We start from the raw sequence: 15,916 nt of genomic DNA on the forward strand, positions 1-15,916 counted from the left end.
AAGGGCACTTAAGAAGGGATGAGGAAAAATAGAGGGCAATTACTGGCAGGGGTGGCTAAAGATCAAATACACTCCTTGGCAAGTTCAGAAATCCTTTTATTCCAAACTAACTGGCATATCTCCAGCTCATGCATCATAAATTTAAAGTCACATTTCCCATGAACTTCAGAATCACCATGAGTAATGGTGACGATCAAGAGCCTTACTGTCTCCATTTAATGACAGTCAGGCTCCACACTGAGCCTTCTACTGAATACAAGATGGACAACTACAGTTTGGGAAAAAAAATATACTGTACTTTATATTAAGGACTTAACTGATAACCAGTTCTTGGTGGCAATGCTTTAGAGTCTGTTCCTCTCTGCAGTTTGTGCCAAAGCTTATTTATGAAGTGAGAGAATCATTAAGTGTCTCTGTAGTTTCAACACCTGTACTAGAGTGATGCTGGGCTCAAACAGCAGGCCATGAATTGAAGAATTTGGATGGAATCATGCCAGAGGCTGCTCTCTATGTAGAGCTGATTGTAACCTTATGGATTGATGAAAAGCTCCATACATGTTCGTACATTTCTGCCGTGTCTATAGTAATCATGGCAGAGAGGATAAAAATAGTGTGTATGGAGTTAGAAGTAATAGGAAGTAATGGCAAGCACGGGCTACCCATTTTATCATTTATCAAAATCAGATCACTTACATTATGCATCCATACTCTTAGTGTTCCAAATACAGATTATGAATGTGTTTCTGTGCCATATTTGCTCCCTACGTGAAGTGACAATAAATCTGCAAAACGAGCTTTGCAGAACTAGAGCCTAACACAGAGCTCCACACTGTACTACAACCTATATAAAGGTTGTTTAACAAGGAAAAGGGCAACACTTTGCCATCCTGTCTGAACCCAGGAAGAGATGAAGAGATGTCCTCTTCCTGGGTTCAGACGATCAATGATTAAAACCTTTCCACATTAGTTTAGAGTGATTCAGTATTTTTTTATCAAGGGTTTAGTTTAGTAATTTAACATTTTTCATTTCTGTGAGTAAGACTCATTTTTAATTAACATTTAAAGTACCTGACTCGGTATCAAAGTCAGCCAATACCAAAAGATTTGGATCGGGAACAAGTTTGTAGTGACATTATTTATTAGCCTTCTGGTTGCCAATGATTTATTCATTCGAACTGTACTATGCAAGAACAGTGTGTTCTTCCCGTCTTACTTTGCTTTTAATTCGGCCTTTCGTTACATGATCACAGTCATTTGTGTCAACACCTTCAAACTGCATGTTTTGAAATTATAACAAAGATAGTGATGCCAACAACAGACTAATAACAGCCAATATGATGCTGTAACACTGTGGCAATTACTCAGATGCATTACATTATTAGCCATAATTTACTGTTGCGGTACAGTCAGACTAACATTTTATTCACAGGGGAAAGGTGAGCTGCAGAATAACTGAGAAAACAAATGCAATTAGGCCCCCACACTTTTAACTCGTTCTAACTTTCCGCCCAGTATGTGCTAATAAGATCGATTAAACCTCCAAAACAGTCAGATACTTGGCCACAGGCAATGTAGTTTTGTGATTATGCAATAGTTGCATCTTTTCTGAACTCCTAGCAGCGATACTAGCAGTATGATGGTGTTTTTTTCTGTGTGTTCTCGTTCAGCTCCTCATCCTGCTGCTGCTGCTACAGCTGGAACACTCCCACGCTCCTCTCTGCTGCCTCTGGCCACATCCGCAGCATCAGGAGACAAGCAGGTTAACAGGTCACACAGAAAATGGCCAATATTGTATCATACGTGGAGATGAAGTAGGAGATATGAGGATAGCACAGAAATGTGTTTTCTTTTAAATCTCGTATTTTTAGGTGTACTATACTGCTCTCTCTTTCATGTAACCTGAAGTCGGCCCTCGGCTGCTGTTCTCAGTCTGCTCCAGGTGAACACCCACACTGGATTAAATGGTACAGGCACATGCACTTAGAAAGGCACTGGACGTGTGTGTTTAGATCCAAACAGCGAGAGTAAAATAAAGTATGAGCGCAGTAGAGAATTAAAAAATGTGCATACACAGATTTTACTTCTCTCTCAAGTGTGTTTTTGCTGCACTTACACAACAGCCTGCTGTGATTATACCAGCCATTAATCTATATGAACAACTAAAATGACAGCTGAAATAGCACGTGGCGGCTGAGCAAGGTGATGTATTCTGTCAGAAGGGGGTTTACCGACAGAACAGCAACTGATTCTGATTCTGTTGGTGATTATGTTTCTGCATAGTCATTTTTGTTTAATGTTCAGAATACGTCTGTGAAGGTTCTCAGTCATCCAGGTCATGATATATCAAATGCTGAAACAAACACAAGTGGGTTTCTTTGGGTTGTCTTAAAAGTGTTTCTTCCAAGTGACTTCTTCATCGTTATAAATGACAGAACAGAGCATTTAGAACTGAACAAGCAAATAGTAATGAGTGGTGAAAGATCCTCAAGAAAACTCAAACGAATCCAATTGCCTTTGTTCCAGCTTAGTTTCTTGGACGAGCATAATTGCCAAAGCCCCAGGACAGTTTCAGTGCTGTTTTGTCCAATTAACAATCAAAAACCCAAAGAGAGAGAAAGGGAGCTTTCTAAATTCATTTAAATTGAAATCAATCAATGGAATAAATAGGTCCTTTAACATCTGGCTCTCCGACATCCAGAAATAACAAGAAAAGTGCCTCTCAGTGTTCTTTTATATACAGTTTATGTTCATCTCACGCATCTCCCACAATGCTTAGCGCATGTGACATACTGTACACTGCAGTGGGAGGGTCTCCCGGGAGTTCGGCACTCTTTGGCACTTGAGGTATAAATGACTTGAACTAACATTTTTCTTTTTCCTTTTTTCTCGCAGCCCTCGGAGCAAGAACAAACTTCTGGCTTCTCGTGGAGTATGCAACAAGCCTGGAAGTATGTTTGGAGCCGATAGCATGGATTTAGGCCGATAAATACCAATGATCAAGATGTACCATGGCTGCACCTCTTCGAAAGAGACTGATCACTTCCTGTACACAAAAAGGGATCCACAGGTATGTTCTGTTACAAATTGTACAAGTGCTGAGAAGCTTTGCTCCAATAATTTCATCGCACAGGGTCAAGTAAGGCAGACAGAGTTGACTAGTTGTGTGTTTGCAACGCCATCTCCAGTTTAACTCTTGACCTCAGCAAGTGAAACGTCAGTATGTGTGTGAGTTAGAGTGTTCATAACGCTTTCAGTCCACATCAAACAACGGCCATGTCATCAACTCAACTGACCCAGAGACCCTGGCAGAGAAAGATGGGGTGAGAGGGGAAGGAGGTCTAAGATGTGACAGGAAAACTGGGTTATTGGAGAAAAATATATACATTATAGATGTGGAGAAGGAACCAATTACAATCAGTGATGAGATGATTAGTGCATCTAATCAGAAAACAGAAGTATGAAGGAAGTGTTGAGCAGAAAGACACACTCAATTACCACATTTTGAAAACAATACAGAAAGAGGCTAGCGTGTATTTTTGCCACCAGGCTGGTTCAAACCTGGCTCAAATTTGTGTTCTGGCAAGTTTTGTGGATGTGTGATAAATCATATTTTTAAAAAACTACAACATGTGGAAAAAACGTGAAAATATAAATACAGTGCATTATCATTCATTAACCAAACAAACTGTCTTATAATAATCATTAATAAATATATAGTTATATATTTAGTACTTTTTTTTATTATGGTTATTATCGTTATTTAAGGCAGTAATTTGTTTGTTTAAAAGATCTAATCTGTAAAAATACTGATGTAGACAACAATCTCATCCCCACTGAATGAGATGCACAGAGGAACTAACCATCCAGAAAAATACTCAGTGCATTTACATGCAGAGCTTAATTGAGCTATGCTTGAAATTCAACTTTCTGAATACAGTCCTTGTCTCAGTTTACATGCAGCAGAGAAAATCGAACAACTGACAGGAACACGTCCTCCTCCTCCACACTAGGTGGCGATATGTGTCTTTTCAGCAGGATAATACCACCTTAATACGGCCTGTTTTCCAGATCTATTACGTCATTTAATAAACAAGGGTCGTTCATGCAGCAGACCAGCATTTCAAACAACAACCAGACGGATAATAGTACATTTTTTTAATCTCGTACGTAACGTGCGCGCTACTTCTGGCGCAGATACAGCATTATCCTGTCATAGTCCGATCAGGTGAATCCATGCCAGAGAAAACCGAATTCCAATCGCATTATCTGGGTGTCTTAATCGGATAAGGAGAACTCTGATTTTAGTTGCAGTAAAGTATTTACATGCACTTAAGTTGTCCAGCTAGAGTCCGATTAAGGCAATAATTAGTTTTTTTCACATGCATGTAAACACACTGACTGACTTGCCAGTATGAGGTATTTCTCTCATAAATCCTTCCTTAAAAGCACCACAAATCAGCACAGACAGTGAAGCTGTAGGGTTGCAGGGTGTAAAATACAATTCAGTTTTGAGCTGTCAGGAAGCCATTATCTCTAATCAAGCCCTGAAGGGAGGCAAAATCATTCACCAATCAAAATGTTACTTGTTGACCGAGACAAAATATCTTCTTAATTTTTAAGGATTTGTTTCTCATTTCTATACACGTCTGCTAAATTGCATCATCAAAAAACACAAAAGCAGGCACCCATCCCATTCTCAGAGTTAGGAACGCAGCTAAGAATACTGTTGATGATTATTATGGTTGGAGGTTCAATTCCCACTGGGGTCACACACATTGTAACCGTACACATGTGTAGCACGGTACAGCACTCTATATAAAATCCTCCATCAAACAGTGTACTATATAAAACGTACGGATGGAAGAAAGAAGGATAAAGAAAGAAATATAAGAGAGTGAGGGAGAGGATTAAGAGAGGAAGAGTGAGAGGGATGGTAGAAATGACCTACTTCCTAAGCACGTCACCAAACGCTTTGATTCACAGTGAAGTATTTTACAGGACCACACAGAGACATGCTAACATACAAATATCGAGCACACAGAAAGGAGGGCAGGGATAGGTTCTGAAAGCCAGCTCCATTTTGCATTAATTTTCAAGTGTTTTGTGAAATGCTCTGATTTCTAAAGGTAAAGGTCCCTCTGTGACAATGATGAACCGATGAGTCATTTAGATAATCACGTTGAGCTAATAAGTAAATGCTAGTGGTGAATCCTTATGAGACACATCTGGGATTCAAGGCAGATCTCCATATATACATGAACTTCAAAATTAGACACCATTGAAATGCATTATTTGGATCCAAACCATCTTACAGGTATGAGTGCACCCTTCCTCACTAAAAGTCAACAAATGTTTACAATCGTTACTATCAGTGTGCCTCAGGTGTCACAACGTGTTTTGTGCCCCATCAGGTCAGATCCGTGACCTCTAACTGTGCAAAACTTTCATGCAAAACGTGTGATTTATTTAACTGAGATTTGGGGGAAGTACAAAAAGATATTATTTTAAGTGGTTTTTTTTGCCACTGTGTACAGCACAGCACTGATGAGCAAATGCAGTTTTCCTTTGTAGCAGGCAGGATGATAAATGTGACAGAGCAGAACGCCAAACAACTCTTCTAAAAAGCACAATGACTGGTTTAGGTTTGATACTTCTTTCCATTAGTGTTAGTGTCAATAACTAACTGAAAAAGTCCCAAAGAGGTGCTGTTGAAGTTGAAAAACTGGTCCCAAAAGAGTGTTCAGGCGCTCTGTCACAGGTTTAATTACTGCATGTAAAAGCATTTATGCAATCAGGCATGTCAAAGATTTACACTAGCCAATTTTACATAGATACATTACTTTGTGCCAACCCTTTGTTTTTTTCATTGATTATTCAAAAAATAATGCGGAATACTAAAGCATTAGACCACAAGGTTTCCTTCTGCCCAACTGTATGTTAAGAAGCACCTTCTTATGCATTGGATGCATTGATGGGGGCTTGGCGCATCATGACCCAGGCTGATGATTAACTGGACTTCCTGGGTCATGTCGAGTAGTAGATCAATAAGTCTTGGGGCGTATCTGACACCACAACACTTCAGGATAACAATCAGCAATCTACCCAAAGATTGTTCAAACCGCAAATGACTGGAATTTGCGAATTGAAGAGGAGGAGCTCCAGATGTCCTCTTGGGTTGTCTGACACTTTACAGAGTCAACACATACATCATTAGCATAAATCCTTAGTTGCTGCTCTATATATTGCACTTTATACACACACTCGGACATGCCCCATCAACTCTTAGACAGTCCACCGCCCGGGAGTGGATCTTTACTCTGCATTGACGGACAGCACTTCAAAAACCACCGCACCAAAAACAAAAACTGTCATAGGCAATGGGCTCTCCGGAGAGGTCCTCTATCGGGTCGTACCATTTTCCCTGAAAACAGGGGGTTGTTGGTGGCTCTCAGAGTCTTCTAAGCCTCATTCCTAAGTGGCAGGTCAGTGGGTGGCAGTGAAACACGAGCCCAAGAGCCTGTGAACGAGGGTTTTGGTCTGGTGGAGGTGGGGAGGGGGTCTGGTTGCTAGGCAGCCAGCTGATCAGAGCAGTATACAGAGTGGCTTGTGTGTCGAGTGTAGCTGCCCAAAATGGATTTCGAATCATTTGCATTACAGTTTTGCATTACCAGTAACACATTAGAGACACTGATGGTTTTGTGTTGTTTATGTGGCGGAACGAATGAAATTAAATTACTATTTCAGAAAGTCTAAAAACTGGCTTAGCAGTTACTGACTGACAACCTCTCCAACAAACACCCTGCCTGACAGAACGGTTTCCTTATCCACATTTAATTTCCAATACCTACAACCCCTCCTAAAGAGATGGGTCACATGAGGATGGAGATAATATTGCTATGGGTGTCTTGTTTGGTTTGAATGAATTGAAAAGATATTTCCTTTGACTTGATCCTAAATTTTGCACAGCACCTGAAACTTCTGGAGAGGCATCTCTCTCACTCAAGAGGGAAAAAAAAAAAAAAAAAAAAACAATTGCGTTTTTCCGTAGTTCACAGAGTGCCCTTTAATTTTTAATGTATTCTAGATTAACTGCGCAGCCAAAAAAGGAGAGAGATGGAGATAAAGCAAGAGAAGAACAGAAATGATTAATGTGGATGGAGAGAGGGAGAGCGAGCTGGCACACTGTCTCTCCAAACAGATAAGAACAGAGAGAAACAAAGAGGCAGTTAGCGACAAGGGGAGACACAAGGAGAGGGCAGGAAGTCCAAAAGAAAAAGATCTGCAGGAACAAAAAGGAGAGGAATTAAGATAACAAAGATATACAAGAAGATAAACATTGTTGAGTGTGTGGGAGGGGGAAAGCTGGAAAAGCCCAGCAACAGGGCATGCCTTAAATAGCTAGATGGTCGGAGATAACGTGACGCTGGAGAAAGCCTGATGGCTCGGGGCATGTGTTGTGTTGCACTGAGCACTTATGAGCCCAGCGCTGACAGCAGCTCCATGCGCTCTCTGAGTCATATGGCCGATCACATGACCTCCCGAAGAAGCCTGCCCGCATGAGGCCGACGCTGGCGGGTAGAAATGACGACTGCCCATCTGGATTCCCACGCATGTAGGGATGTTACCTCAATCCACTTCAAGTCAGGGGCGAATGTTTCTAAGATTTGAAGGACACAGCTGTGGTAGCACTGTTACCACCATTATGAATTTATTTCAATGCAACACTACAGCAAACCAACGGCTGCAAAAAATGCCAATTACAGTCATCACGAATTACTGTTACCACGAATGCACCAAGGAGATAAAAGGAAGCCATTCATGCACGTATTTCACAATGGGATGAACCTGCTAGAGATTATAGAGGCAGTAACTACCCAGAAATTCGTTGTATGTGAAATCAGCAACACTCATCTAGATTTCATGTGGTTTTAAATGCAGTTTTTTTTCCATTAGCCTTCCAGTGATCACTCCTTGCCAGTAAAATCTAGTCACTTTCACAAAAGCACGGGCGTCCAATCTGGAAATCTCCGTCTGTACAGTTTCTCTCTCCCTCTGAGACCAAGAACATAGCAGTTAGAAAATGTCTGACAACAATCCAATTGTCCAGGGCGTGCGATAAGTGCATGGCTTCAATTCGCCTTCTATCCTTTAATCTTTAATTATTTGTGACCAGAAACATAATTAGATATTTTATTAGAACATTAATTATAGCTGTAAGTCATTGTGATATCAGCATTGTATCAATAACAACCATGTTTCCTAAATGTGCAGGCATGTTAGGCAATAGCGAGGCGTGGATGGGTTACAGTCAGCCCACTTTCTGCTCAAGTAATCCCTAGCCGTCCAAAAAAGAATTCATGCATCTTTAAAGCTTTGTCAAGTTTCTAATTTTGTCACTCATACACACCACACAGACCATTAGCAGTCAGCTAAAGCTTGTCTACAGCTACTTTAATAGCTGGTCGTCACTGCTTTCCACTACCTTTGAAAACATTCACTTACAGCTGGGCTTTGAAATATCAGGGACATTAAAAAGAGACTTAACAACCTGGAGTTTTCTTCATCCATTCTCTCTTCAGCCCTGGAGAGGCTTTAAAAACAGTGTCTTTGTAAAACAATTTCTTTGTTTTAGTGAGAAAGTACCACTGGCCATCAGCCAGAGACTTAATCTTGATTCTGGCTGGCGAGTTTATCCTCTGTGACTCAGGCAGTTACTCCGCTAATCAGCCAAAATCTATCATTTGAGAAAACAGCGAAAAGTGCTACATCATTTTGAAAATAGACTTTACGGCCACGGATAACATTTAGTTTACTGCTCTGAGAATTGGGCGAAGATGCACTCAAAAAGCGCAACAAATAAAAAAGCTCTAGCCTCAGAAGAACGGGTGACTTATGCAGCCGTCAGGCCACGGTGATCTTGTGATATCTATATCGTTTGGCTAATCTCCTTACAGCCTCCGTTCCTTTTTTCCAGGACGAAGCCTGCTAGGGCAGCTCAGCCAGCCGCACGCTAATTAATCTACTGCACCAAAGCCCCTTAACAACACCCGAACACTACAAACATTTGTACTCGTGCCAAGCCGGGAAAGTTTGGTTCGAGCTTTTGGTGGAAGGGTGCCGAAAAGTGGCCCAGAGGGACGAGCTGGCGGCATGTAGATATCAGACTTGTACTGAAAGTGGCAGAGGTTGGGATTCAGCTCCTGTGTTAATCTGTGTAACTAAACAGGTTATAGGTGTCTTGGAAATGTTGACCAATAAGCTCGTCAGCGTTATTTGTTTCATGAGTAAAAAAAAAAAAAAAAAACCAGCCCTGTGACATTGATATCCTTGCAGCTGGTGGCCAGACGATGCCTTTCTATTGGCTACTTACGGGGGGATGGAGAGAGAAGGGGGAAGCAAGTGGATGGGGGAGTTGGTTTAATCCACTCTGTCACACTGTCCTGCTTTGTCAGAGACAATATCTGGCCTCCATTTTTCACTCTCTCTCTCTCTGCATGTCACGCAGCTTCTGTCATCTTCGCTCTGATTAGAACCGACAATCTAGGCTTCCCACTCTGGATCCATCTTTTCTAACTATTTAACCCCGTCCCTTCCATCTATTTCTATTAGTATTCCCCTCCCCTTCCACAAATTACGTTCCCTTCTGCCTCTCCTTCGCTCTTTCTCGGATGGGGCTTATCTGCGACAGAACAAATAGGCTCATTGTGTTTGGCGAGTGCTGTGAGGGGAGCATAGAGGAGGCTCGTTTCACTGAGACCTGGATAGGATATCCATCCACGGGGGAGATGGGGCCTGCAGGGACTCACGATGGCAGCAGCAAAAAAACATGGGTTAATCTGCGGTGTGGCAAGAACTGAAAAACAAGCAAATCCCAGATACACAGTGCAACAGAGACGAGCTGACACACTGTCCTAAATTAAGGAAAGAGTGCTGGTAGGAAGGGTAGTAGAACATGACAGAGGGAGCTGGGGAAAATAAAAGAGAGCGGACTGCAAACAAGTGAAGATATGTGTGTGTATATATATAAAAAAAAGGGCAGATTCTGAGTGAGGTATTGAATATCGGCAAGGTCGGTGACTGTGAAGCTGCACGATAGGCTGAGCAAAATGCGAGATGAACAGCTTGCCAACAGCAAAAACCAAAAGAAATAAATAACAAAAGCAACAGCGAGAGCTATAGAAGGCAGCTGCACAACAGAAAGGTCACTTGTTCGATCCCTGCAGCTTTTGTAGTGGAACAAGGAAAAACACCGATGCTATACGTGTTGTTTCAGAGTATCACTCACAAGATTTGTAGCTGGAAGGGTAGCATTTGACAAGATTACTGTGTAAGAGTTGCACATTATGCGCCTATTTGAAACAAGAAAAAAAAATAAAAAAGCCTGGGAGGACTGTCTTTAAGTGGAGCGTGGACAAACTGAGACGACCTAAATACAGAACTGCAGAGAGAGAGAACGACCTGCAAGGGTTTGTTCAAAAATAACTCAGCATTCCTGCTCGAGCGACCTCAAGCACGGGGGCGAAACAGGTTCAGTATTTAGTAACCACAGATCGATACGCTAGCCGTTAAAAACCTCCACTGCCAGCATGCATATGCATGGCCCTTCAATCACTAAGAGTCAAGTAAATGTTCAGGTACTGAAGCAGAAACGGATTCACATCTAAAACCGTTTTTTTTTTTTTTTTTTCGGCAGTTTGATGGAAATAACGGAGACACTGCATTTCTGCGTCAGCTGTTAATTACTTCCTAGTTAAGCAGGCGGTGCTGTTAAGAAACAAGGACTTGATCACACTAGTCTCTGACATGAAACACAGTGCTACCCGGTCGCTGAGCCAGCTGCCATTCCACCAGCACAATAAGAGATGCCTCCTATCGCCAGGTAAAAGAAAGAAAGTGTGCGGCAGTACGTTCCACTGTGTCACACACGTGTTCTGCTCTTTTCTGTTGTAAAGCCACCAATTCAGATTTTGTGGTGTTAAACAGGTCACAGGTGATACCAACCCAATGCTGGGACACGGTTATGGCTAATCATCTTATCTTAACAAAGACAATGACTGCAAATAACTTCCAGTTTAAGACTGGCTCAGATGGATGAATGGGTACGTGTTTCTGGACTCACCCTCAAAGCTTCTATGACCAGATCTCGGGCCTCCAGCTCTCCCTCCATGATGCTCAGCAGGGTGAGGAGCTCAGGCTTGCTCAGATTATCCATGTTGAACTCACATTTCTGAAACACATGGAGGAAACAGCAATCAGAATCATACAATACTATCAATGCAGAGCAGTACAATGCAATCAATCAGGATGGAGAATCCATCGAATCCATGATGCTGTTTTCGTGACAATGAGTACTAAAAACTTTTTTTTTTCTAAATAAATCTTTGACCAGATAATGCTTATCACATTTTGTTAAAGTGACCTTTTAGGTCCAACAACTTTTTGGCATTTAGCTTACTTTGCACATTTGAGTAGTTCCAAATGGGCCTCCTATGACTGTACATATGAAACCAAATATGACTGTGTCTCATGGATGTATTACTAGTGTCGGAGAGGGCCCTGCCACTGCACCTTGGCCCTGGAAATATTCCCAGTGGCCAGTCACAGTACTGCAACTAAAACAATCTGCATTACAAACAGGTTTCTCTTGGACCAGGAGTTTTACAGCTACATTTAAAAGACGTCCAATTAGAAAAAATTTATTGAAACAAAGATCCAGAAGATCTTAATATCTACCCAATTAGTGAAATAAATATTTAATTAGCCTAGTGGTCATATCAATATCTGCATGTCATCGCTAGTCAACCGTCAAATCGTATGAATTCAGAAAGATTTTGACAATATTTATTCTCACATAACACAGAACTGCAGATGTATATAATGTTTTATTATTGACTGAATAAAAGTGTGCTGCATTTAAAAATAAAATGTGAAAATTGTGAATTGTCAAATAAAACGCTTGACTGCAGCAAAATAAAAGGAGACGCATGAATTGCCCCATTTCTGTTTCACATCTTGACTCAACAGTCTCAGCCAATTTTACAGATAATAAATCTCACCACATACACACCCGTCTTCTCCTCTCCCCTTCTCCTGCTCAGTCATTTGTTTTCTTTGTTTTTTCTACACGTATTGCCGTGTTTCTTTTTCTGTCTACTGTCAGTTCATGCGTAACTTTCCTCTAACTCTCTCATCTCTCTGTCGTCACTGCAGAGTCCCAATGTTTACCGCCTAGAATGCACAGACTTGACTGAGTGTTATCACGTGGGATGGCTTAACTCGCTTGCAACTGGTCCGTGCGTTTCCTCATCAACTAAACCACAACTGAAGGCTGTGGCAGTTAAAATAGAAGCGTCCCGTTTTAAATCATAACCTCCTGTTTTGCCTGTAGCTCTGAGTGCATACGGACCGCGGGTCCACCTGTTAGTGATGTATGTCGTAGACCAACATAATAAAACTGGTGACAGGAAAACAGGGTTGGTTTTCATTGTAAGTTTATAATCCATAGATCTTAAGAGTCTGCAGGCAAGAGCAGCAGGATGGCGCCATTTTTTTAATATAGGTGTGGATGTGCCTGCAAACAGACGCAGCCAGAGGTGCTGCTGTAACTACACAGTACAGATATGTTCACCATTAAATCCCAAATTCCATAACAAAAACACCCGCTGAGGCTCAAAACAACAAAGAGAGGAAATATGGTGATACATACTACATTTCTTAGTTGAAATGTGAAATAAAAACTAAGTGAAAGAGGGGCAAGAGGAAAAATGAACAGATTACGGTTTTACCAGAAAAGAAGTGCCCTTTTCAACTTACCAAAATGTTGCATTTCGTATCCAAAAATATAATATTGTTATGACTGTGAGTCATACAGTGTGTCTTGTCTGCCTGTTTAGTACTGTGCTCCCTCACTGCCTGCAGGGGTTGCCGTGTTGTCCTTTACTTTTCTCAGCTTCCTGTATGCTGGGCAGTGATTGGAGGAAGACAGATTTTAAAAAAGGCCTTTGTGGAGAAGCTGGTCATTCACGCCTGTGACCAATAAGAATTATTGAATTATCCTGGGCCTACATCTGAGCAGCTTTTGCAGTCATGTGTTTTTTTTTTTAAATTTAAAAAATAATTGCAGTCCTGCCAGATATTCTTCATGTTCCCCTGTTTTTGGTCTCCTGTATTTTATTTTTGATTTATTTGGTAGATAAATAAGAATTTCTGTTGACCAGTTGTTTTGGCCATGTTCACCCTGAAGCTTAATATAATGGCGAATAAAGATTATTCTGGACTACACTGGTCCTTTTTGGGAGCAGGGAGCAGGGGAAGATGGGCATTCATCCTTTATGCTACGTACTGGTTTCCCCTAGGCCGGTCGTGACAATGTTGTCACATTGGGACTGTAACATTAAAATCAAATGCTTGGATATCACCAAAGGCCATAGGAATTCTACATGACATAACCAAGCACGTCAACGTTAGATCGCAACATCATCTGACACTAATAGGAATTCAAGAAAATACATGGAAATTTTGCCCCACAGGTGGAACAAGATGACAGGACGAATTAAAGTTCATTCTGAAAAACATAAATGAAGCTCATTCTGAATAAATCCGATAGCTGTTGGCATTTCCATCCTGCGCTGGCGCGACAAATTCAGCCATTAAACACTGCCACATAAACAGCCATTCTTCAAGCATGTTATGTAAAACAGGTCATCAAAAATATTAGCAGTGTTAGATGAAAAATGTTACGCTATGTCTGCACTTAGCAAAAACTGAATAATCTCTCTTATTTATTAAAAAATCCATGTCATATGGCACCGCCTATATGTGAGCATGACTAGCAGAAGACACAAAAATGCTGCTTACACAACAAACGCACCACTTATAGTACTCCGAGTCTCCACTGAGGCCATCATCACGAAGCAGGCCCAACTTAACCCGGGGTTACTGCCAACCTATCCAGCTGAACCTCTCCACAACAATGACAATCTGGATAAGCGGTATCATGACGCTGGTCAACTTGGTAACTTAACCCAGGTTTGTCTTGGTGTGAATGGGTGAACGCGCATGTATAAGGGCAGGTTCCAAGACAACAGACCAATCATGAGCGCTGATCTGCCAGCAAAAAGGACAGCATACGTCTCCTGCACAGAGCAAAGACTGGTTCTCCTCAAACATGAAGAAGAAAGAGTAAATCTCACCGAAAGGTCAAAAACCGTGGCTGCATCGAAGAGACGCCAAATGGCACGGCAAAGGATTGCAGATTGCATAAATGCGTAAATTACACATCAATGGCTCCATTAGTTTACATTTAACCCAATCACTGTGCTGCATAAATGAATCGCGTGCATGACAATTAGTCTCATTCCCACAGATGTCACCCCTCTGGAGTAAAAAGAACGTGGGAGCAGATAAAAACCAAGCACAAAAACATCATTTCATCTGGAGAGTTGGATTTCTTCATGTTACATGGGCTACAATAAAGCTGGAAACTGATGCCACAATTACATCCTATCAATACATCAAGCTGACTTAGACTTAGACAGATTTTAATGAACCACGTGGGAAATTACTGTAGCTTTGTTGCATATAAAGGTAAACACAAGAAAGATAAAATAAAATGAGACCAGATTAAAGATTAAAAATTAAAATAAAATGTGTAATCAAAAAGTTTACAAAATTATGAAAAAATACACAAAGGTAGTTGGTAAAACAGTGTCCGATATGGTTGTTTGGTCAGTTGCATAGCAACAGCAGCATGGATCGTGTCATCGCATGGTGTTTCTTGTTTATGGTGTCTCATTGTCGTTGTCAGCTGAGGGAAGTATTTAAATGCCAATGATTATCGACCAATGATACAGCCAAAAACAAAAGTCCAGAAAAAGTAAATAAATAAAAAATAAAAGCAGCACAAAAAGACAAAAGCGACTGGAAACGATTTGATTGGTTCAAGGCACAAAACAAGTCAGACAAAAAACAACCATTAACACACTCAGAATAACCTAAACAGGTTATTCTTGACGGAGCTTCTGGCGACATGCAGCCACTCTTTCAGGCATTAGCCTGAATGAAATTATCCTGATTCGGAGTTGTGTTTAAGCTGAGCGAGGACAACTAGCCAAAATAAACTCTTCTTTGTGTGGTTATCTGCTGGAAGATGCGTTCACGCCGTAAAGCTCTTCTTGCGATTTGGGCTCTAATCTCAACCGGGTCTTCAATGAAAGGGCACGTGATTCTTTCCCGAACAGCTGATTGGTCGGTGGGTGGAGCCTTTTATCAGATTCAGATAAATCCTGAAAGTTACCCTGACCCGAAGCAGGTTTGCCATTCAGAGTAAATTACCATGGTAACTTACCGCAATAAGAATGAATCCCGCTTTGTGATACCGGAAACCCAGGGTTAACCCTGAAGTTACCTCGCTAAGTCCGTAATCCTGCTTCATGATACAGGCCTCTGGTCTCATTAAGTGGAGCCCTCAAATTAGGCTGGATGTCCTGTCCTACCTCAAAGTCATTAGGGTCTAATTATATTTACCTAGGTCATTAAGCACCTATTTGGTCAGTGGCAAGTGCAGGGCCAATGGGTGGAGATGACTGTAATTGGGAGTGACCAGACCACTTCATGCTTCCCCTCATGTCAATTAAAAGCTTTTTCCAGTCTACTTATAAAAAAGAGAAACCGTTGCGTGTCGCCTCCAACACACACTCCAGCCCTTTTTGCTTTCCCTAATATTGAATCACAGGGTTTGTGCTCTAACACTCACTTAGCTATGCAAAGCATTGTTACACTTAAGAGGACAAACTGCTCTACGTGTCTGATATCCATGAAAAAACAATCTTGAAATCTGTTTGTTGACAGGTTAATGTGTGTAATTTCCTTTGTAATCTTTCCTACAGTTTTGACCGACACAAAGTGATAGAATTAA

General features: G+C 41.2%; 1 protein-coding gene across 1 annotated transcript in view; it reads right to left on the bottom strand.

Annotated features, from left to right (window-relative positions):
* The window catches only part of cttnbp2 (cortactin binding protein 2), a 77,005-nt gene that overhangs the window by 55,272 nt on the left and 5,817 nt on the right, over nucleotides 1-15,916 (bottom strand). Inside the window, exon 2 of the mRNA XM_047596280.1 lies at nucleotides 11,120-11,227. Within this exon, the coding sequence (XP_047452236.1) occupies nucleotides 11,120-11,227 (108 nt within the window). The remainder of the gene's footprint in view (nucleotides 1-11,119; nucleotides 11,228-15,916) is intronic.

This window comes from Mugil cephalus, chromosome 10 (assembly GCF_022458985.1).
Source record: "Mugil cephalus isolate CIBA_MC_2020 chromosome 10, CIBA_Mcephalus_1.1, whole genome shotgun sequence".
Taxonomy (NCBI): Eukaryota; Metazoa; Chordata; class Actinopteri; order Mugiliformes; family Mugilidae; genus Mugil; species Mugil cephalus.